Genomic DNA, 24,064 nt, shown 5'->3' on the forward strand with positions numbered 1-24,064 from the left:
AAAAATACTCATCAAATCAATGAACGCAAAGCGAATCCTTAAATTCTATTTCCGTAAAAAAAGTTCAACAAAATTTTGAATTTCCAAAGGATGGATGTCATGACGGCAATGCCACATGAAACATTTCATGCAATTTCCACTGATCTTTTTCTTGGAATTTCGACCAGAAATGCATTAGAATTTGCCAATGGGAATTATTATTCTCTTTCCCCGTTCTTTGGGAATTTGAAGAATTTGTGATTCGAATTTTACAAGGATTTTATTACGGGCCATTATTCAGCATTTCACGGAGGAGTCTTTTGAATTATCCCCAGGATTTTTTTTTGTATTTCAAGGAATAAGCCCAGGGGTCTCCAGTAGCCTTGTGAGCAAATGCGTAGGATTGCCAATCCGGAGATGGCGAGTTCGATTCTCGGTCCTGTCTAGGGTGTTTCGGGTTGAAAATATGCTCGGTTCCCTGGGCGTAGTGTATCCATTGTACTTGCCACACAAGATACATACTCATGCAATGGCGGGCATAGAAAAGCTTTCAATGAATTACTGAGGAAATGCTAATAGAATACTAAGTTGAAAAGCTAGGCCAAATTCCAGTTGGAATGTAGAGCCATAGAAGAAGAAGAAGAAGAAGAAAAAAGAAGAAGAAGAAGGAGAAGAAGAAGAAGAAGAAAAACCGATTGGTGTGATGCGGCAAAACCCCGACCAGTTATGTGTCGATTCTGTAATAATAAAAATAAATTGCTTCTAAAATATTCTGCAACTTTGAGGGTATTATTAAGTTTACACCAAATTAATCAATTCGAATGGGTAAGTTGCATAAATATATAGAAAACATAGGTGTCGACAAGAAAATTTGCGATACTAGGATTTCAAAATTAATCCAAGCAATGAATGTAGTAATTTAGGCATTTTCTTAATAGATATGTAGATATTAAAGTCCGTTTTTTATGATGACCAATGCCGATGTTCTAAATAAGTGCTAAAAAGCAGAAACTTCAAAGAAAACCTAGACGGTCCGTGTGTGAAGCTCAATATGTAAATCTAGAAAATTTTATCAGAAATCAATGTTCATGTAAGGTAATCTTAGATTTAAAGGTTCAGGGTCATTTGGCGAATGCCGTTTGGCCGAATGTCGTTTTTCCGAATAGTTCAAATATGTTTTCTTAATAAGTGTGTGCAGGAAGAAGGAATATGGAGAAATGAGGAAGGAAGAAAGAGGATGGAATTAGGATGAAGGAAGAAGGGAAAAGGAAGAAAGAGGAACAAATAAGGAAGAAAACAGAAACAACTTAGAAGAAATAAGGAAGAAGGAAGAATGAGGAAAGAAGAAGGAAGAAGGAGGAAATAACAAGGAATAAGGAAGAAGAAATATTGGGTTTAGGGTCATTTGGCCAAATGCCGTTTGGCCGAATAGTTGAAATACGTTTTCTTAATAAGTATGTGACGGAAGAAGGAAGCAGGATGAAGGTAGAAGGAGATGGAAGGAGGAAGAAAGAAGAAGGAAGGGGGAAGAAGAAAGAAGGGAGAAGCAAGAAAGGAAGAAAAGGAAGAAAAGGAAGAAGAAAGAAAGAAAGAAGAAGGAAGAAGGAAGAAAGAAAAATGAAAAAAAGAAGGAAAAATGAAGAAAGAAAGAGGAGAAAGAAAGGAGGGAGAAGCAAGAAATGGAAGAAAGAAGAAAGAAGAAATAAGAAAGAATGAAGAAGGAAGAAGAGGGGAGAAGGAAGAAGGATTAAAGAAGAAGGAAGAAAGAAGAAGGGAAAAAGAAGAAGGAAAAATGAAGAAAAAAAAGGAAGAAGGACTGAAAGAAAAAGGAAGAAGGAAGAAAGAAAAAAAGAAGAAGGAAGTAGGAAGAAGAAAGAAGGAATAAAGTATAAGGAAGAAGGTAGAAGGAGATGGAACAAGAAAGAAGGCAGAAGGAAAAAGGAAGAAGTTAGAAGAAAGCAGTAAGAAAGAGGAAGGAAGAAGGAAGAAGAAAGAAGAATGAATGAAAAAGTAAGAAGGAAGAAGGAAAAAGAAAGAACGATGAATGAAGAAGTAAGAAGGAAGAAAGAGGAAAATATAGAAGAAATAAGGAAGAAGGGAAAAGGAGGAAGGAAGAAGGAAGAATAAAGAAGGAAGAATGAGGAAAGAAAAAGGAAGTGGGAGAAGGAAGGAGGAAGAAGGAAGATAGAAGAAGAAAGAAGAAAGACCAAGGAAGAAGAAAGAAGAAAAAATGAGGAGGAAGGAATAAGGATGACGGAAAAAGAAAGAAGATCTCTGTTCACTTTTCTCTTTCAACTTTTTACATCTCACTTCTCACGAAGTTAGAAGAAAGAAGAAGGAAAAAGAAGAAGGAAACAAGAAGAAGGAAGAAGGAAGAATGAAGAAGAAAAAAAGGAAGAAGGACTACAAGAAAAAGAAAGAAGGAAGAAAGAAAAAAGAAGAAGGATGTAGGAAGAAGAAAGAAGGAAGATGAAAGAAGGAAAGAAGGAAGGAAGAAAGAAGAAGGAAAAAAGAAGAAGGAAGAAAGGAGAAGGGAGAAAGGAAGAAGGACTGAAAGAAACAGGAAGAAGAAAGAAAGAAAAAAGAAGAAGTAAGTAGGAAGAAGAAAGAAGGAAAAGAAAGAGGGAATAAAGAATAAGGAAGAAGAGAGAAGATAGAAGGAGCTGGAACAAGGAAGAAGGCAGAAGGAAAAAGGAAGAAGTTAGAAGAAAGCGGTTAGAAAGAAGAAGGGAGAAGAAAAAAGAAAGAAGGACGAATGAAAAAGTAAGAAGGAAGAAAGAAGAAGATAATGAAGGAAGAAAGAAAAAGAAAGAAGGATGAATGAAGAAGTAAGAAGGAAGAAAGAGGAAAATATAGAAGAAATAAGGAAGAAGGAAAAAGGAGGAAGGAAGAAATAAGAATGAAGAAGAAAGAAGGAAGAATGGGGAAAGAAAAAGGAAGTGGAAGAAGGAAGAAGGAAGACAGAAGAAGAAAGAAAAAAGACAAAGGAAGAAGGAAGAAGGAAGAAAAAATAAGGAGGAAGGAATAAGGATGAAGGAAAAAGAAAGAAGATCTCTGTTCACTTTTCTCTTTCCACTTTTTACATCTCACTTCTCACGAAGTTAGAAGAAAGCAGGAAGAAGGAAGAAAGAATAACGAAGCATGAGCATGAGTATGAGCATGATTAAACGCCCGTTATTGCCAGGTCAGCTGTAATTACAAAGAGAACCAACAGATGAAGTTTGGGACTAACATCATCCTCAATGTGTAAGAACTGGTGACCCAAAAATAAGCAATACCAACGCTGGCCTCGTCCGAATGCAGGTCAATTGAGGAATAGGTAGGAAATTGTTGAAGTGATACTCGCTTTGATGGAAGCCGACGAGTCATCTGCACTTCCACGATAAATCACTGGGATGTTGGATATATGGGGTAGCGAGTGTGGCAAGGTTCATTTTGGTAAACGGTCTGCCGTGTATAGCGTGTAGTTTGATTAAAAACAAAAACAATCGAACGAACGCTAATTATTTGAATTATCTGAATTATCTAATTATTGAATTTGCTGACACCAAATAAGGAAGAAGGAAGAAGGAAGAAAGAAGAAGGAAGAAGGAAAAATGATAAAGGAAAAAGGTAGAAGGAGATGGAACGACGAAGAAAGAAGAAGGAAGGAGGAAGAAGAAAGAAGGGAGAAGCACGAAAAGAAAAAAGGAAGTATGAAGAAAGAAGAAGGAAGAAATAAGGAAGAAGAAAAAAGGAAGAAAGAAGAAGGAAGAAGGCAGAAGGAAGAAAGGAAAAAGGAAGAAAGAAAGAGAAAGAAGGATGAATGAAGAAGTAAGAAGGAAGAAAGAGGATGAAGGAAGAAGGAAGAATGAAGAAGGAAGAATGAGGAAAGAAGAAGAAAGAGGAAGAAGGAATGAGGAAGGAGGAAGTAGGCAGATAGAAGAAGGAAGATAGAAGAAGGATGAAGGAAGAAAGAATAAAGAACACGGAAGAACACGGTACTGTCTGGTACCGTCATTGAATTTGACATCGTTTTGAAGTTTAGCGGTCTGATAACTGCAAAACTGTTATGACTATCGAATTGCTGTTAAAAAGCATTGCAGTTTAATGATTTGCAGTTATCAAACGTTTACTGTACATGCGGGCGCGCGCACAGCAAATATACCGGCCAGAGTCATATAGGTAAGAGTGTCGACATGTGCCGCATTTGACAAGTCTTCTGCTCGTTTGGAAGACGATTTTGTATGGGAATGACGGATGAATTTTGCTCCAAATCTGACAGTGTCGCCACTCATTACAAACACTCTGACACCGGGGCGTGTAGTACGCCGGTGTATTTGCTGTACGTGCGCCTGTGTGGCTCCGGCGTGCGAAAATTCCGAAAACTTAAACATCCATCTATTAGTTGCAATTACTGAATGAAATTTATTTAACTTAAATTTATTTAAAAATTGTGAAAAATTAAAGAGCAGATTTTTTGCCAACTGTGTAGGACAACTCTGATCAAAAGGAAACCCAAAGATATTGAAGACTGAAGATTTTAAATGAAAACTAGCATTTTAAGCAAAAAAAATCTAACTCAGGCAAAGGGATAGTGTAACAGTACCAATAGTGGGAGTATTAGTAGATCCACAAAAGATATTTTTTTAAATCGATGATTATGGAAAATTTACAGTTTTAATATCTTAGCTAATAGATAAACTAATAAATTTTCTAACAAAAATAAAATTGAAGTTATGTTACACCAAAAACTTGCAAATGTTGGTTGCACCACTAATACACTGTTCCTTTAGTGGCGGTAAAAATTAATTTTGGTTCCCATAGTGGTGCTATCCATTGATTTCTTATGAGACTTGTCACTATTGGTACAATTGCACCACTATAGGAGTCAATTTTATTAAGGAAAATCATTGTTTTAAATAGTTTTCAAGCACAATCTTAGGATAAGTTGCGTTTAGCAGGATATTTAAAGCACGACGCATCTACTGAAACCATCGTAAAGTGCATATTTATGATAAATCTCCACTACCTCCACTATTGTTGCTACCTCCACTAAAGGTACGGTTACCCTATCAAGAACGTTGTGTTACGGTTCTGAATAAAATCATGGAATTGTGTTAGAATGAAGAGAGTTTTGAGATTCTAAAAAAAAGTTGCTTGCCCTTAGAAAATCCTAAAAATATTAAAATGTAAACTAATTTTATAATTCTGATAATAAAACTGGATTTTCTACAAAAAATACTTCTAAAAGAAACAACAGTAGGAGTATATTTGCATATCTAAGATTACATTTCAACCCTGTGATTCCTGAAAGAATTTTGGACTCTGACAACATTTTTTTCTAAGTTTAGAAGCTTCTCTAAATGATATATCTTAAGAATTTCCAGTACCTCCAGAGCTACGGAAAGTCCGAAATACTCTTAGGAATTTAGAGATATTTTGGAAAACTTCTAAACCAAACCCAATTTTTCTCGAAACTCATAAAACATATTCGCGAGCCTTGTTTTTTTGCATCCTGATGCATCGAAGCGGTGTGCGAGTTTTAGATATCCTAATACCTGATACACATTACAACATTTTCGAATTCAGGACAGTTTTGAAGATCAGCGTGTTAATCATATGTTTTCAGTATATTTTTATTTGCACTAGAAAAAAAAACACGTGGTCATAGGGGGGGGGGCACCAAATGACCACGATAAACCACATAGGAAGAGGAGGGTTGAAAACCTTCAAAAACATAACCACGTGGTTTCTGGATGGCCCCATATACTGCTCAGTGTTCTGCGTGAAGTTGAACGCATTGTACAATGATATCAGTGGCGCCGGGAGTGGGTAGGACAAGTAGGACATATCATACGCATGAATTTTCCTGGGTGGGACAGTCAAAGCATTGTTCTAACCACGGTTATGGTAAAAACATATGAACTCCTTTGCTGGCAGTTTGTGTGTTAGCAAAAGGTAATTTAAATGTTAATAAGAGTCTAAACAATAGTCAAAGAGGTTTCAGGGATCCTAAAGCAATAGACTACTAATTATTCTTTAGGACTTCAGGCAGTTATGATATCCAAACTTTATTTCTTTAAGAAGAATTTAAGAAGAATGAAGCCAGAAAATCGGCCATTTTGTAAACCACGTGCTTTTCCAATATTTTTTTCAAGCGCACGAGATGAAAGAACCATAACGCGTATGGGGCTGAAATAATGGTAGCTCGTTTGCTTAATTATGCTGAACAATCATAATTTGATTTTCGGCACTGTACGAAAACTATTCCGCCAGATTTGGGCTTATTAAAATGTATGTAGATAAACGTGTGGTGAATTTGAAATTCACCACGGGCTTCATTCTATAATCACCTTAACTCTGAAGGTTTTCAGAGTTGTTGACATCTGCAAATTTTTAGAAGTAATGGTAAATAAATCACGATTGGTTAGATTATTAGACGCCCACGAAAAAAAAAGTGTTCATAATCATCCCAAAGCCTGCTCTAAGCCTGACCCGTAAGGGGTTCTGAGCTTCCAAAAGATTCTTTGACAATCATACGATTTTTTGGTATTTTGCTTTGAATCGCTAGGTCCACAACTATTTCCGAAACTTGTAAAGATATTCGATAATCGTAAGAGTTCCAAGATGTATGTCATGATTCTTGGAAAAGCAATATCTGTCCTGAAAATCTTCAAATTATTTGAGTGTTCTGGCCACAAGCACTATTCAAGTGCTGATTATTTTTAGAATTGATTATATTTCAAGCATAACTGCCCCATTTTTGTAATGAATTTTATATCAACATGAGACTCCCAGCTGCAGTATAGATAGAATGTGCATCGATTTCTCAACACGAGAACTTGCCCAAATCGGAGACAAGCTCGGTGGTCTATTGGCTATCGTTTCTGCCTATAAGCAGGAGGTCATGTTTTCTATCGGAGGGTCGTCACTTGCCCATTCTGTATGTCAGTTCTTTATGTGTATCTCGTTCTACCAAAGCGATTCCTACTGTTATAGCTTCCACACTAATTGTTCCTAAACCTCCCGTGGCACCTATGAGAGGTCATAGAGTTATTTGCTCCTTTCTTAAGTATAGCTATCCAATTTTCACAAGGCAGGCCAGGACAAATCTCGACTGTTGGAGAGTGCCTTACTTCCAACTAAGACATAGTGTTTTGTTCAAAATCAATATCTGTAAATCACACACTGTGATAACGGATGGAAGTGATGCTACTGTCATTGTCATACAGTAGTCTAGGGTTGTAACACCTACGAATTTATGCGAATCGCCCCATGTCAATACTAATACATGAACTGTTGCCCAAATCGGCAACTCCATGTCCTACCCACGACTCGGACCTTGGATGCGCTTCTAAATGATATGGAAATGCTAATATCACTTGTAAAAATCGCTTTTCAAAATCAACTTCAACAATTTATAATTCTATATTCGGAAATCGACACCACACTAATTGTCGACAGCTCAGCTTTCTTAAATAAATACCACACTGCAATACCAATTGTTAATCAGTTTCTCGTTTTTATTTTCGTTCATCAACAGAACGCCCATTAATCATCCACAACACCAAGTTCGACATCCGCCAGTGGTTTATGATCACCAGCGTGCAACCGTTGATAATTTGGTTCTACAAGGAAAGTTACCTCCGCTTCAGTTCGCAGCAGTACAATCTTATGAACTACCACGAGTCGGTGCACCTGACCAATCACGCAATCCAGAAAAAGTACCACAACGCGGTGCGGGACGAGCGGCTGCCGCACGAGAACATGTGGGACTGCCATACGTTCCAAGCGTATTTGCGCCAGATAGACAAATACGAAATGTGGTCCGAACGGATCTATCCAGGAATGCAAAAGGCAATCATTGGGTCGCTGCTAGCCTGTCAGGATAGTATGGACCGGCGGGCGAACACCTTCGAGTTGTATGGTGCGGATTTTATGATTACTGAAGACTTTTATCCGTGGTTGATCGAAATTAATTCAAGTCCGGACTTGGCGCCCAGTACAAGTGTGACGGCGAGACTTTGTCCACAATGTGTGGAAGACACCATTAGAGGTGAGCGAAGTTACATATTTATATTCTTGATATTTCCTTGAAATCCAAACATTAAAGAACTTAAACATAAGAACATTAATTTAAACGAAGACTGCAGATATTATAAGAAGCACCAAGAATTTAACCAAATTGCGCAATTTACATATGGATTAGAACAGATTAGGATGCTGAATTTCTCACTGAAATATCTTCAACAAAGAATCTAATTTTCCTTTTTTTTTAATTCTCCTTCCTGCAGTTGTCATTGATCGCCGTCACGACCCAAATGCAAGCACCGGCTCGTTTGAAATGATATACAAGCAAGTGATTCCAAAAACGCCTGCCTACATGGGGTTGAACTTGCAGCTACGGGGCCATCGCATCACACCCAAAAGCACCGCCAAAAAGGACCGTCTTCGCATCCTACCTGTAAAGCCCGTCCAAAATGTTCTGCAAGTATCGAGACTCGCCGCTTCCGCCATTCCTAAACCAACAACGGGTCCCGTGATAATGGATCTGTTAGAATGTCTTCAATTTGACACTAAGATTCAGGAAGAGGAAGAACTTCGAGCACGAACAGCCATATACAGAAAATCTGGATTTTCCCCTAGACCGAACCTTCGATACGACTTCGCCCGCAAAAAGTCATACATAATAGCCAAAACGGGGGAATTCTTCCGCAGAAACGGGGGTCCAAAGTACCTAACCGAAGGCGATACTTACATCGACAATATCGAAGACTGGGAGAGGGCCACAACGAGCTTCTTCCACAACAATTACGCCAGCACCCTGAACTCTCTATCTGTCAATCGAAACAACCCCTATGGATCTGGAGACCTGCAAACGTCTCCCAGTTCTAGTACCAACAATCTACGATACTCCTCCTCAAAAACTGCCAATTATTGTGATGAATTCGATAATGCCAATGTCGAAAATAATGCTGCCATAAGTGAAAATCCTACCGGTTATAGTAGATATAATAAGCTGACTGCGAACAGCAGCAATAAAGCGACGCTAGCGTCGAACTTCAACAACTTCTACACCCTTGGGCTAAGCCTTCGGAAGCAGACCACACCCAAGAGTCCCATGGCCGCTCGAGCGAGTGCCAACTTCGTACAATCAACCGAAGATTTAATTGAGTTAGGGAAGAATTGTTAACCGAAAGAAATTATAGTCGAAAGCCACGTGTTCGTGAATAGACGCGAGTAAGCGAAATCGTAGTAATCGTTGCCGTATTGTTCATGTTCATTTAGTGTGTAGTGACAGTATCTGTGTATATATCTGTATTTTGTGTGTATCTCTCTGAACACCTATGTAACTGATTTCTGTATATTTGCAGCAGTGCTTCGAAATTAGTTGTTGTTCAAATTAAAATCGTTAAATTGGATAAATTGATTAGTGATAGCATAGCAGATGCATTTAAAAACAAAATATGTTGAAGATATATGGGACAACGATCCCGGTGTTGACCTTGCCGATATATCGCTACAGCTAGGAGAGATAGATGTTGGAAAGGATGGAAATGTTGAGCGCAAAAAGGAATTGATATTAAGGCGATTAGATTTTGCAAAAGAAAACAATGGACACCTCGTGACTTCCGATAATGATAATTCCATCGCTTCATCGAAGACTGGAGATGTATCCAAAATGAACACCTTCCCTCGGTCTAAGAAACACGTGGACGACGAGTTTATCCTAAACCATAGAAAACGTCGCTTCTTTCACAACTACAGTTTTAACTTTCAGAAGCACAAACAGCTGAAGGAAAAGATAGCGTCTGCTGTGGAAAGGAAAAACATCTTCTCAATAGTTGGTCCCTATCCTGCCCTCCGCAAAGCGCTGAAGAAACGAAACTGGTTGGAGAAGCAAACCTACAAATGTGCGCTTGCCCAGGATCTTTCCATGCACTCGTTGTTGCACAAGGCCCAGGAAGGTAACGAGTTTGAAGAGGCGTTGATTTCGAGGATACTCAGACCCCACAATGCGGACTTTATTTGGCAAAACCGACACCTGAAGGAATCCAAGAAGGACCGTTTCTACACGCCATACAGGAGTAGGATTTACTACGAAAGAACGTCGGACTTTACCATGAAAGAAGGTCTAGTGAAAGTCGTTGAAGCAATGCAGTGGCATCAAGAAGATGGCACTGCGGAGTTGGATTGCCCTCGTACTCACTTGCTGGATTCGGAAGATGCCATTACGATGTTTCTTGAAGACTTCCAGCTGACCGCCTGCACAAGCTTTCTTTACTTTTTGTCCAAATATCTCGATTCACTGTTCGATGAGGAGGGGACTGCTCCAGTAGGAATAATTCACACTGCGATGGAATTCTGCAAATATCATTTGGCTTGCGCACGCCATGAGGACGTTGACTATCAGGAATACTGCGAACCGTTGTTGTCCCCGGAGGACAGGGCGACTATTGTGAAAATTTTGACTGAGGGTGCCAGATTTAAGATGCTCCCCGGGTACGAAATACTGTCGTTGGTGGCTCAAGTAAAGAAGTTAGTATTGGATGCGGCCAAGCACTTTCCGGACATGAAAATCGACGGTATACGCAACATGTGGATACTGAAGCCAGGGAATCGGTGTCGTGGGCTCGGTATCATGATTTTCGATGACGATCGAAAACTACTGGACTTTGTGGATAGCAATCCGGACACCAAATACGTGGCGCAGAAGTATATAGGTGAGTAGGCTTCACGTAATGTGCAACCATTTGAAAAAAGGATATTTAAAAAATATCAGTATGTATTATTTTTTTATTTCGTCCTTTATTTGTTAGGCACTCTGTGCTACTTAACTGCTACTGTGTCGAGATCTACTGTGATTTTCTGCTGTATAGAATCTATTTTTTGATTTCCATTACTCATTATTGTTGTTGTTGCCAGTCCATCTCATCGTCCCATTGTGTACGTTTGTCCATGTCGTGTATGATCGTTGCATTGTTCAGCTGTTACTAGGGAGGCGAAATGGGTCTCTCCATGGTAGTTTGCGCAATGCAAAACGGACAAAGCGGCGTTGTATTGATTCGATGCGCTCCGATCCGTTCTTGTAGTAAGGACACCAGACCGCCGAGCAGTATTCCAACGTCGATCGGACGAGAGAGCAGTAGAGTGCCTTCAAGTAATGTACGTCGGTGAAATTTTTCGCCACCCTGAACACCGTTTTTTACTTACTTACTTATGGATCCTGCACACCTCCGGTGGTGCAAAGGGCCGACTTGAAAGATCTCCATCCTGAGCGATGCCCGGCTATCGCTTTAACCTGTTGCCAGGTTAGATTTCGGTCGACTTCTTTTATTTCTTTATTGAGGCTTCTCCGCCATGAGCCTCTGGGTCTGCCTCTGCTGCGATGTCCCGCTGGGTTCCAGTCTAATGCTTGCTTACAGATTTCGTTTCCGCCCTGCGTAGAGTGTGGCCGACCCAGCCCCACTTCCGATCCCGAATTTCTGTTGTTATCGGCCTCTGGTGACAACGACGATGGAGCTCGTTGTTTGAGATCCAGTTGTGAGGCCACCAGGCCCGAATTATATACCGCAGGCATCTGTTAATGAACACCTGCAGCCGTTGAGTGTTCTCCACTGATACACACCATGTTTCGCTAGCGTATAACAGCACAGATTTCACGTTAGAGTTGAAAATTCGTATTTTGGTGCGTTCACTTATCTGCCTGTTTTTCCAGATATTTCTTAAACTCGCAAAGGCAGCCCTTGCTTTCTTGATCCGTGCGCTTATGTCGATCTTGGTACCGCCGTCTGACGCCATTTGGATACCAAGATATTGGAAGCTTTCAACATTCTCCACTGGTTGCCCGGCTACTGTGAAACTGGAAGGAGTCACCGTGTTTACATCCAACGATTTGGTTTTGTTGACGTTGATGACTAAACCTGCCGAGGAGGAGCGATCGGCAAGGTCGTTGAGCTTACTCTGCATATCAGAGCGCCGTTGCGCGAGTAGTGCAACGTCATCCGCCAATTCGAAGTCGTTCAGGTGCTCCATGGTTATAGGCTGCCATAACAGCCCGCGGTTTGGTTCACGGTCAATCGCATCTACCAGAATCTCATCGATTACGATGAGGAACAGTAACGGTGATAGAATACATCCTTGCCTCACACCAGCTACGACCCGGATAGGGTCGGACAGGACCCCATTGTGCAGCACTCTACACGAAAAGGCCTCGTACTGTGCTTCGATGAGGCCGATGATTTTCTCAGGAACTCCCTTGCGTCTCAGGGCGCCCCACATATTCTCGTGATTGAGACGGTCGAAAGCTTTTTCGTAGTCAATGAATACCAAGTAAAGGGACTCTTGGAATTCGTTGACCTGCTCCAAAATGATGCGGAGCGTGACAATATGGTCCACACAGGATCTGCCGCCGGAGAGTCGCATCGATCTTCTCCTGAATCCGGGCTAGGATAATTTTGCACAGAACTTTGAGAACGGTACACAGCAACATAATGCCTCACCAGTTATCGCATACACTCAGGTCACCCTTTTTTGCACCTTCACTAAGATACCTTGCATCCAGTCGACCGGGAAAGTTGCGGTGTCCCAGATATTACGAATTAAACGATGCAGTAGTTGAGCGGATGTCATGGGGTCAGCTTTGAGCATCTCTGCTGATATGCGGTGGACCGGTGGGGGTTTATTCGATTGCATGCTTTGGATGGATGTTTGAATCTCTAGCAGTGATGGAGCTTCGGTATTGACACGTGTTATACGTCGGATCCTAGGCAGATCATGCCGAGGTGGTGATGGCCTGGTTGGCACTTGAAAAAGTTGTTCGAAGTGCTCGAACCAGCGTTTCAGCTGGTCAGTTGGGTCGGTCAATAACTGATCATTCGCGTCTTCACAGGCATCGTTGCATTCATCTTCGCCCCGCTTAAGCGTCGTGAGATATCGTAGAGGAGGCGAATGTCCCCGGTTGCGGCGGCTCTCTCTCCTTCGTCGGCCAGAGAGTCTGCCCACGCTCGCTTGTCCCGTCGACATGAGCGTTTTACTTCCTTCTCAAGAGCCGTGTATCGTTGACGGGCTAAGACTTTGGCTCCTCTGGTTTTCGATCGCTCTATCGTGGCTTTGGCTTCTCTTCGCTCCTCTATCTTCCTCCAGGTCTCATCGGTGATCCATTGTTTTCTCTGGGTGCGTAGTTCGCCCAGATTGTTCTCGCTGGTGGCGATGAAGGCATTCTTGATGGCGGTCCATTGGTCTTCCACGCTGCCACCTTCCGGAATATCTGCAGCACGCGTCTCCAGTTCTTCAACGAAGGACCGTTTCACCGTGGCATCTTCCAGTCGGCGTGTGTTGAATCGTCGTCCAACTCTTTCCTCCTGCCGACGAATCCGCGCAATGCGCAGGCGTATTTCGCCGATGAGGAGGTGATGATCAGACGCGATATCGGCACTACGTTTATTCCGTACATCAAGAAGGCTCCGTTTCCATTTTCGGCTGATGCAGATGTGGTCGATTTGATTTTCTGTAAAGCCGTCACGGGAGACCCACGTGACCTTGTGAACCGGTCGTTATTACCACAAAATTCTGCGAACAGCTCTCCGTTTTCGCTCATTTCTCCGAGACCATGGCGTCCCATAATGCGCTCATGGTTCGAGTTGTCGGATCCGATCTTCGCATTGAAGTCGCCCAAACAGATCTTGATATCACCCTTCGGAATTCTATCTACGACGGCATTGAGTTGACTGTAGAAGTTCTCTTTGTCTTGCAGATCGGCAGCATCGGTTGGCGCATAACATTGGATTATGAACACCGTTCTGGCCGCTTTATCGACGACAAAGAATATGTGCTGGGTAAATGTAAGTTGCGAATCCAGACGAACTCCCAAATATTTCACGCAATGCACTTGGTCGAAAAAAGAGTAACTAAGCCCTTCTTTCTTGAAAAAGTAATTACCGAACATTTCGCCGGGTTGACCACAAGTCGGTTCAAAGTACACCAGTTGGCAAACACAGTGATCTGGCTTTGGAGGGATTGGCAATCGGATATTGAGCAGATGCGAAGAAATATCTTCAAATCGTCCGGAAAGGATAGCCGTTGTCCATCTATTGCATGGTGAACATCGTTGAAGAAAAGCAGGAAAATTAATGGCCCCAAGTGGCTGTGGGAACTATCTGAGCGACAATCGCTTAAAGCAACCACCAGTTGTCGTCCGGTCAGATATGGTCGAAACCAATCGAGGAGATTTCCACCGACTCCAAGTCTGTCAAGCTTGGCGATTGCAATTTTATGGTTCAGCTTATCGAATGCTGCAGAAATATCCGTGTAAATCACGTCAGTTTGAGTGCGAGCAATCATGCTATCTGTGACGTACGACGTTAGGCACAACAAGTTAGTGGTTGAAGAACGGCTGTAAAACCATGTTGGTCAGCGCAAAGATATTGTTGGCAGTGGGCATTCAGCGGGTCCATGACAATCAGTTCAAAAAGCTTCGCTATTGCACTAAGCGATGTGATACCCCGGTAGTTGTTCACATCACTCCCCTTTTCGTAGACCGGAAACATTCCTGCATTCCAGCAAGATGGGAATGTGCCTCTGGATAGAAAGAGTTGAAATAACAGGAGAAGGGGTTCAAGCAGACAGGTAATATTCTTTTTGAGAATCATCGATCGAACACCGTCAGGGCCAGGCTTAGATGATGTCTTAAGCCTAGATATCGCTCTTGAGATGGCTTCGACATTCACCTCGAAAACACCGAGCGATTGATTCGCTAATGGGACGTTGCTGGTAGCGGTGGTCACGACATCAACATGTAGTTGTTCGTCTTCAAACACACTGGCGAATTTAGCTGAGAACAGGTTGCATATACCTTGTTGGGTACTTGCAGATTCACTATTGAAAACCATGGACGATGGAAATCCAATCTCTTTGCGCTGTTCATTTACGTAGCTCCAAAAGACTTTGGGTGAGATCGTAGTCGTCGCTGTATCCCTCTTTGGTAGCGTAGGAAATGATAACGACTGATCCGCTTATATTCGTTGTTGAGTCTGACATAGTGGAATTTGAGTGGCAACGTACGGTGTTTCGTGTAACTTCTGAGTGCAGCTTTTTTGCACCTTTTTCAGCGACCGGAGAGCATTCGTCATCTATGGGATCCGAGAGTCAGATCGAACGGACTTTTTTGGGACATGCCTGTCGATGATGTACACCATGATGTGAGAAAGCACTTCTAGACCAACATTTGAAAAGGGCGTAACAGCCAAAATTTGTTCCTTCTGATTCTCCGTCTACATATAAAGCTGTATATGTGGACTAAGAATCAGAAGGAATAAATTTTGGCTGTTACGCCCTTTTCAAATGTTGGTCTAGACTTCAGTAATACTGCGATGGTCTACCTTAAGAAAATCATATGACACCACGGCTGGGGGGTTGAAGAAATCACGCATAACATTATCTTCGACGGCAAATTATTCTCGTTAACCTCGCCATTGACTTGAGATAATGTTGCGATACTGTAGTTATCCAGCAGTTTAACGGCACGTCGGCACCTGCGTGGAACGTGGAGCTTTCAAGATCCTCAACCTCATCACAAGGCGCGGCCATATCTGAAGCACAAAATACAGATCGGCAGTGTGTGTCAATGAGATCCAAGTCGCGAGTGCAATCCGGAGGGATGTACACAGCACAGAGGAATAGTTGCCTGTCATCAAGCTGAATAACAACCTACGCTAGGTACCTAATCTAATCTTATTTGCCGATTTTATTTACATATACCTTTTTGCTTAGGTATTCAACAGCGCTGTTTGTACCAATATTTGATGCCGTAATCGGGTGATTTTCCTTATACACATGCTCTACTGCCAACCAAGTAGGATGAGTATTTAGTATTGTCCGGCTCCTACAAAAAATACATATGAGAGAGTTAGTTCTGAAAATGTATTGCGAGAGTTCGGCTGGTGGCCCGGTGCTGGAAATTTGGTTCCATCAGTACCCGCTAAGCTGCGGAGGACGACGGAGGTCCTTCGTAGCTTAGTAGGAAAAAGCACCTGTCTAGCATACTAGGGTCGTGGGATCAAAGCCCACCGAAGGGACGGTTCCCTAGTAGCACAACTCATGCTGATTTGGTTGCCTCAACTCAAATAAGACCAAAATTGGTTGCACTCGAGTAACTGTAACTACTCTACAACATGTGTGTTGCTCGGGTTACCCTCCAATACCTTTTCCGAACTAAATCTATCACATGTTGTGCATATGCATAATCGAGTTTCAGACATAGTAATTAATTTCCCCTCCGGGTGGCTTAATACACGGCATATAGGCAATTAACTTTGAATGTACTGGACTTGAGTTGGTTGCTTCTACTGGAGAATACTAAACGTAGTGGAATTAAGTGGAAAGTACTAAACTCGTCTTAGACGGTTGAATAAATTAAACTAAAAAGAACTTAAAATATTTTTTTGAAAATTACATTGAAGTTGGTAGAACAAAATATTCTACAATCTTCATGACAGCATCCGTACTCCATCCAATTCGGGAAACTATACCACATGATACATTTCTTTTAAAAAGCTCCAAACGCGGGAAGCACTGGTTCTGATGATGCATTTCAACTTGTTCTATTTGTATATTTTGAGTAGTTCCGCTTTTTACAAAAAATGAGTAAGACTTCCGTGTGAAAAAAAAAAGAGACGACAAAACAATTTTACTCAGTCTCTGAGTGAAACGGGCGTGTACACAGCTGTGCGGTATCCAACACAAAAAGAGCGCGAACAAATCGAGAATCATCACTTCTCTGTGGGGGCTGCCTATCAGATTCTGTTTTTTCGCACTTGTATACAAGTTTGATAAATTTGTTATCATGGCTTGTTATGATTCGGAACAGTTTTTGCCTTTCTTTTATCGTTGTTCGTTATCTAAATATTGAGAGCGATTTCTGCAAACCCTGATCATTGCACAAATGTACCACGCGTCTCCATATGCTGTTATGCTTATATGCTGGTGAACATTTTCACTGAACACACTTACCGTTCCCCCTGGTCCTGTGACCAAAACCTCTCGGAATTTTCTAAAAAAAATGTCTGAATTCACGCTAGTCACCAGTCGATTTTAGAGGTTGAAAACTACAATAGCAGCACATGAACATCGCGAATACAAGAAACTTTTCTGATCGTCCAGTCCTTCTTCTTCTTCTTATTGGCATTACATCCCCACACTGGGACAGAGCCGCCTCGCAGCTTAGTGTTCATTAAGCACTTCCACAGTTATTAACTGCGAGGTTTCTAAGCCAAGTTACCATTTTTGCATTCGTATATCATGAGGCTAACACGATGATACTTTAATTCCCAGGGAAGTCGAGACAATTTCCAATCCGAAAATTGCCTAGACCGGCACCGGGAATCGAACCCAGCCACCCTCAGCATGGTCTTGCTTTGTAGCCGCGCGTCTTACCGCACGGCTAAGGAGGGCCCCTAGGGCCCGTCCAGTCCAGTGTTATCAAATATGGCGAGAAGCCTCTTGCCATCTTTGCTATTATTCTATCCCGAAGGATTTGCAAGGTGGATTTAGCTATGGTAAACGATTTTAATTTTTTTTCCTACACCGACGACCTATTATCGCTGATTATTCTCCTTGACGTAGAAGAACGTCGCTCGACATCGGCGTTGTCGTGTGATGCAGCGCCGTGCGACTTACGTAAAGGAATAGCAACTATTATCAGTGAGCTGTCGAATTGCAGAGCCGCGTCGCGTGATGGATCGCCATCAGGTTCCCACCGAGGCAATGCATATATTTGCATATTTCTATAAATATTCTATCTACGGAATAAAATTGCATCACTTTGAACTACTCGCCAAAAATTAGTCTATCAACCGATTGTCATGAAATTTTCAGGGAATAAAATACAATATGTAAGCTTTGACTACGTATCACTGTTTCACTGTAATCTTCTTATATATAAAAATGAAATGGTCTGTGTTCGTATCCGCATAACTCGAAAACGGCTCGATGGATTTTTTTCATTTCTTCAGCAGAAACATTCGTTATAGTTTCCGACGGGTTTATATGATATTTCCTCATGCGAAAATCACGAGGAAGCTTGAGTAAATCGAGAAAAACTAAAATTAAGATTCGTATGGAAATTTTGCTTGGGCAGTGCACAATGTTCATTTTCGCCTACTATGCAGGACAACGTCTGCCGGGTCAACTAGTTCTTGTATACATACAAAATGCTGAAGCTTTTTTCTTAAATGAACTCATAAGATTTTGTACATGTCCTTAACTAACATTTTTCATCCTGCAATCTATCCCAACAAAAAAAAACTAATTTTATTGTCTCAGTCGATTATTTAACCTATATTTTTTAAAGCCTCTAACTATTTTTAAAATCAAAAACTAAAATCGAAAAAGTGCTGTTTTTTAAAGATTGCCCTGATTTTGAACGAACATCGGGCGAATTTTTCAGGCCGATTTTTACGTGTAGCACTTTTTCGTATTTTGTTTTCGATTTTAAAAATAGTGGCTTCAAAAATATGGGTTCTTTGGGAAAGTTGACCTTAAATAAGCCAAAAAATCGACTGAAACAATAAAACGAGATACAATTTTTGGCGGGAAAGGTCAATTACTCCAATAAGAATATTTGCTTTGCAAAGAGTTTATAATGGTGTTCAATAAGAGCAACAACTGAACGAAATTAATGATGACCATATTGAAAATGGAGAAGCATTTCCAAGTTGGTGGAATGTACCACTGCGTATCACACTTTTTCTGATATCACTTACAAATCACACACAATTTGGGCAAAGTGCCAATCGATTTAGTGGACATTCACGATGCTGTGATAATAATGATTTTCAATGTATTTCTCAGAACTACATTGTTTTACCGGCGCATGGTGTTCAATTTAAGTTTTTCAATATTGTATTCAGTTCAAAATAAAATCTACTCTTCCATTCATTTTTAGTCGCAACGAAAGATAAGCGCCAGATGGCGCCTACGAAAAACATTCCTCCAGAAAAAAGCTGCTTTGATATTTTTGAAAATTTGGTCGCCACGTGGTCTGACGGTGATTGCTTTGATAGCACGTGCTATTTGTACTGCGGATAAATTTTCCACATCTATGAGAGCCTTGGAAAATGCTCACGAAAGTTGTCATTTTGTTGCAAGGCACAATAGACGAATACAAATAAAAATAAGAAGAAGACACACGACGGTGTTAACTTTGACAGATCCTACAGCACAGCATAGGAAGATCATTTTAAAATGCATATAATAAATATCTAGACAAAATGTAATTAAAATCTGATTGTTGTATGATACGGAAAAAGTAATCATCATTGGACTAGTCATCAACACGTCGAAAACGAAGTACATGATAGGAAGAGGCTCAAGAGAGGTCAATGTAAGCCACCCACCACGAGTTTCTATCGGTGGTGACGAAATCGAGGTGGCTGAAGAATTCGTGTACTTGGGCTCACTGGTGACCACCGATAACGACACCAGCAGAGAAATTCGGAAGCGCATAGTGGCTGGAAATCGTACGTACTTTGGACTCCGCAAGACGCTCCGATCGAATAGAGTTCGCCGCCGTACCAAACTGACTATCTACAAAACGCTTATAAGACCGGTAGTTCTCTACGGACACGAGACCTGGACGATGCTCGTGGAGGACCAACGCGCACTGGGAGTTTTTGAAAGGAAAGTGTTGCGTACCATCTATGGTGGGGTGCCGATGGCGGACGGTACGTGGAGGAGGCGAATGAACCACGAGTTGCATCAGCTGTTGGGAGAACCATCCATCGTTCACACCGCTAAAATCGGAAGACTGCGGTGGGCCGGGCACGTAGCCAGAATGTCGGACAGTAATCCGGTGAAAATGGTTCTCGATAATGATCCGACGGGAACAAGAAGGCGAGGTGCACAGCGAGCAAGGTGGATCGATTAGGTGTAGGACGATTTGCGGACCCTCCGCAGACTGCGTGGTTGGCGAAGTGCAGCCATGGACCGAGCTGAATGGAGAAGACTTTTATGTGCAGCTCAGGCCACTCCGGCCTTAGACTGATAATAAATAAATAAATTGTGCTAACCACAACCGATACTACACGGCTATCTAGGCTGATCGGGAAAATAAATATTGATGTTGAGCCCGACCTGCCACAGCCACACTGGAACAAATGTCCAAAACATCATCTCAATTTCTGTTTTCACCGAAAATTTTGAAACATGTGGTGCTTGATTACTATGACATCCCATAACTTTCAATAATAATACATAATTGTGAATTAATGCCCGTGACGTTGTCAAGGAAAAGTGTCATTGGCAAGAATCATCAATCAAATAAATTCTTCTTCAAATGTTAGATCGATGTCAACCTTCACCCAAAACTGCCAAGTTTCCAACTGTATAAATAGCTCCACGCATTTACACACTTTTTCTGCCAGTTCAGTCACGCATTTCCCACTTGCTATGCTGCATGTGCAAACAACCGCAACATCATAAAATTCAACGTCGACACCACACTATCTGACGTTGCTCCAATCAAGGCTCTTCGGTTGACCCATTTATCGATCATTGCAACCTTCCGTTTCTGCTGGATTTTTATTTCATGCACACGGTTAACACGAAATATTATCACTACATAACATATTGACACAATAGCAGAATTTGATCAATGGGTCTATGTGTTACCAGTGTTGATTTTTTTGCTCGGCGAATCTACATACATGTGCTAGGCTAGGGGGAAGCATAGCAGGAGCGGGTTTGCTTCCAAAAAAACCCTTCCCGAATCAAGCTTACCACAGGTGAATGAAACTCGATCGAACAGAAGCAACCCCCAAGAGCCGTGAATTCCCAGAGTTCTGCATCAACATCAACAAATGCTTACATAAACTTTTTCTTCGCGGCGGTCCACTATACATAGGTATATTTGCTAAACACATAGGAAATTGATTTGCCTATGAATTGGTTGATAATTTAATATGATGATAGCGATAGGTAGGGTAAGAGACTCAACAGCAAAATACTATGCACTTCTATCTTTGTTTTTGTGCTAGTAGAATCAAGGGGTACTACGAGTTCACCAACTACCTTAATAGAGTAGTTTTTTCCGTGGATTGCTAAATGGATGTTTATTTCGCAAAATTGTCTGTTGCTAGGCGTTTGTTTGCGAGTAGGCAGGTTTTCCATGCATCCTGCTAAAATATTCTTTTCTGATGGTCTGGGCACCGACGACCGGATCGTATTCGTCTGGAGTTGTATTTAGCAAGCTCAATGCTATCGCGGAAGAAAACAGAAAATGCAACTGTGGAAACTTTGATACCATTAGTCCTTGTGCCAATTCTATCATCGTGCACCGGTAGCTGGGGTAGGTCTGGAGTTAGCCTTTCCCATCAGATAATTGGAGACCGGAATCAGGTAATGGAATCAGATCAACAGTCAGTGAAGGTTTTGTTAATTATACCCCATGCTGACTTCGGAATCATTTTTGCTTTCGGATAAGTCATGCGAATTCTTCTCAAAAAATCATCATTTCCATTCTCGTTGATTTTCAGAAGTTTACTAATCATCAGAATATTGTATAATAGTGATTAAATGTTTGTACACTATTCTAATCTGATACTGAAACGAAATAGAGCAAACACGATGGCCTTCCCAGCAGTATTTTATCTAAGTTTGGGAAATTGTCAAACAGGAGCAAATCCCCCTTATGCCAAACGCAAAATTCTTAAGCTATTTTCACATACAAACAGACTTAATACTTGTGAAATTTTCATCGTTCACCAATTTAAATAATCATTAGTTGGCCAATCGATCATTCGTGGCGCGCGCATCGGATTCGCTAGAGTTTGACGTTTGCTCACTACCGCCATCTGGTCCGCGGTTTGCCCAACTTAGTGGAAACAACAGTTGTCGTTAGTGTTTGTAGGACAATGAATTTAATGAGTAAGTATTCAATGTGTTATGTCTGTTGGTCTGTGCTATCTGATTATATCGACTGCTATACCGTAAACACAAAATTTAATATTTTTTTATTCATACAAACTGTAGGGGAGACTGGGTAGACTTGATCCCCTTTTCTGATTTCCGATGTATCACAGTCAAAAATAAATAAACATGCGCGATTTCCACACAGACTTTCTAAGAAATATAGTATTTAACTTTACTGATGTATGACAGTCCTTAAGTTATTGTTGTTATTGATACATAATCGATTTGTCAAAAATCTACTTTTAGAATATTCGGGGGAAATTGATCCCTCTCCAAGAACTTGCTTTGATAAAATTAAAAAGGTGCCCTCAGATTTTATAAATATTTGTCCATCAAAAAACGCGCAATTTTCGAATTGCTGTGCGTATACATGAACGATTTTTGTTATTGAATTCGACAGCAAATGCAATTTTAAAATTTGGGGAGACTTGATCCCCTTTTTATGATATCTACGCAATAAATATTTTTTCCTGACAACACTTCATCAAATCTGTCTACAAAAAATTAGAAGCCTGAGAACAGATTTTTATTTTTTTGAATTTTTTCGTCAAATTTTTGTATGCGTAACTAATGGGGGATCAAATGTCCCCATATTGAGGCAATAACTTCAAATCCAAATATCCTAAAACTTTGATGGAATGTTGACATTTTCATCAGTACAAATCATTAAACACATTTATGGCTTTGCGCTGTGAAAAAACCAAAGCATTTTGTCATTGTTATGAAAAGTTATTCAAATTTTGCGTGGCCAGTAAAAAAATCTTTAGGAAGGTCAAAACATACAAACCGCCCTGCAGAATAAATAAGGTTGTCAGAAGACGAGCTCGGTGGTCTAGTGGCTACTGCTTCTGCCTTATAAGGAGAAGGTCGTGGATTCAATTCCAGGCTCGTTCATTTCCTACTTTGTATTTCTATCTTGATTCTTTCTGTGTTTCACGTTCTACCAAAACGATTTCTACTGTTATAACCTTCCACACAATCCCAAAACCTCCCGTGCCACCTATGAGAGGTCGAAGAGTTCTCTGCATCTTTCTTAAGTAGGTGTCCAACTAACCATCCTTCCCCTTCCTCAGCATTCGCAAGGACGTGGCCAGGACAGATCTTGACTATTGGAGAGTGCATTTCTTCCATCTAAGAGATAGTGATTAGTCCCAAATCAATATCTGTGGTAATGGATGAAAGTGCTGCTACTCTCATACAATAGTCTTGGCTTGTACCACCTACGAAATTGTGCGAATTGCTCAATGCTAATGCTAATGCTAATGCTAATGCAGAATAAATAAGGTTGTCAATCCAAAAAATAACTTATAACATAAAGGTCATTTGTCTAGAGGATCTATACTAAAAAATACGCTAGAACAAGACTACTTTAGTTCTCGATAAAACAGGGGGTGATCAAGTCACCCCGGGGATCAAGTCTACCCACCTTCCCCTATTGGAGCATTCGAACATCTTTCTCAACAATGTATTTTTATGATAAACTTTGATGCAAAATTTGGAGGCTCTTTCAAGTGTACCCTTGTACCGGGCACTGTTGCGATATCAAATAACTCGTGCAATACAGGACATAACTTAAAATTTACAAATTTTGAGATACGACGTTTTAGATTTCCGACTCAAAAACTCAAAGGGGCAGTCCAATCGGATTGTACGCAAAAGTGACGTAGGACTACATAGCTATACGAAATGGATGGTATTTGTCATCATAGTTTGAGTCTCTTTATTAACATTGAGCAAACTGCTCGGAGTTGCTCTCAGCTCTCAGTTGAATGGGCTTTTTTCAACTAATTTTATGTGCTAATTATCTAATACATGCAATCATCTCTTAGACTAGGTGTTCCGTGTTTTCTTAACACCATCATCCTTATTTGTTATGATACATTTTCAGTTATTATTAATACATTTGAATTGCCTCTGGCAGTTAGTATTTTTTCTCTGGTTGAATTGAATCATGAAGGAATTACAACGTTTTAAACCTAAACTAAACTTGACTTAATTTATACTAAGGGTACAAGGAGCAAATCGTTGCAATAGAAGATTGCAATGATTTTTGTCAAAAATTGGAAATTATTTTATTGGACATTGGTTGCAATGTCTCAATATTAGAAATTCTATGAAGTTTATTGGTACTATACCA

At 40.8% G+C, this 24,064-nt stretch overlaps 2 protein-coding genes across 5 annotated transcripts in view; both read left to right on the top strand.

Moving 5' to 3' along the window:
* LOC134212319 (tubulin glycylase 3A-like) overlaps positions 1-9,473 on the top strand; it is a 27,217-nt gene extending 17,744 nt beyond the window's left edge. For 3 of the 4 annotated variants that reach the window (XM_062690067.1, XM_062690066.1, XM_062690069.1), the window contains exons 3-5: positions 7,505-8,017; positions 8,256-9,201; positions 9,339-9,473. In XM_062690067.1, the coding sequence (XP_062546051.1) occupies positions 7,505-8,017; positions 8,256-9,154 (1,412 nt within the window). In that variant the 3' untranslated portion in view covers positions 9,155-9,201; positions 9,339-9,473. Of the gene's footprint in view, positions 1-7,504; positions 8,018-8,255; positions 9,202-9,335 lie in introns of all 4 variants that reach the window. The other variant, XM_062690068.1, reaches the window with a different exon arrangement.
* LOC134212320 (tubulin glycylase 3B-like) overlaps positions 9,410-24,064 on the top strand; it is a 35,106-nt gene continuing 20,451 nt past the window's right edge. The window contains exon 1 of the mRNA XM_062690071.1: positions 9,410-10,685. Coding sequence (XP_062546055.1) covers positions 9,410-10,685 — 1,276 coding nt within the window. The remainder of the gene's footprint in view (positions 10,686-24,064) is intronic.

Source organism: Armigeres subalbatus, chromosome 2 (genome assembly GCF_024139115.2).
Source record: "Armigeres subalbatus isolate Guangzhou_Male chromosome 2, GZ_Asu_2, whole genome shotgun sequence".
NCBI lineage: Eukaryota > Metazoa > Arthropoda > Insecta > Diptera > Culicidae > Armigeres > Armigeres subalbatus.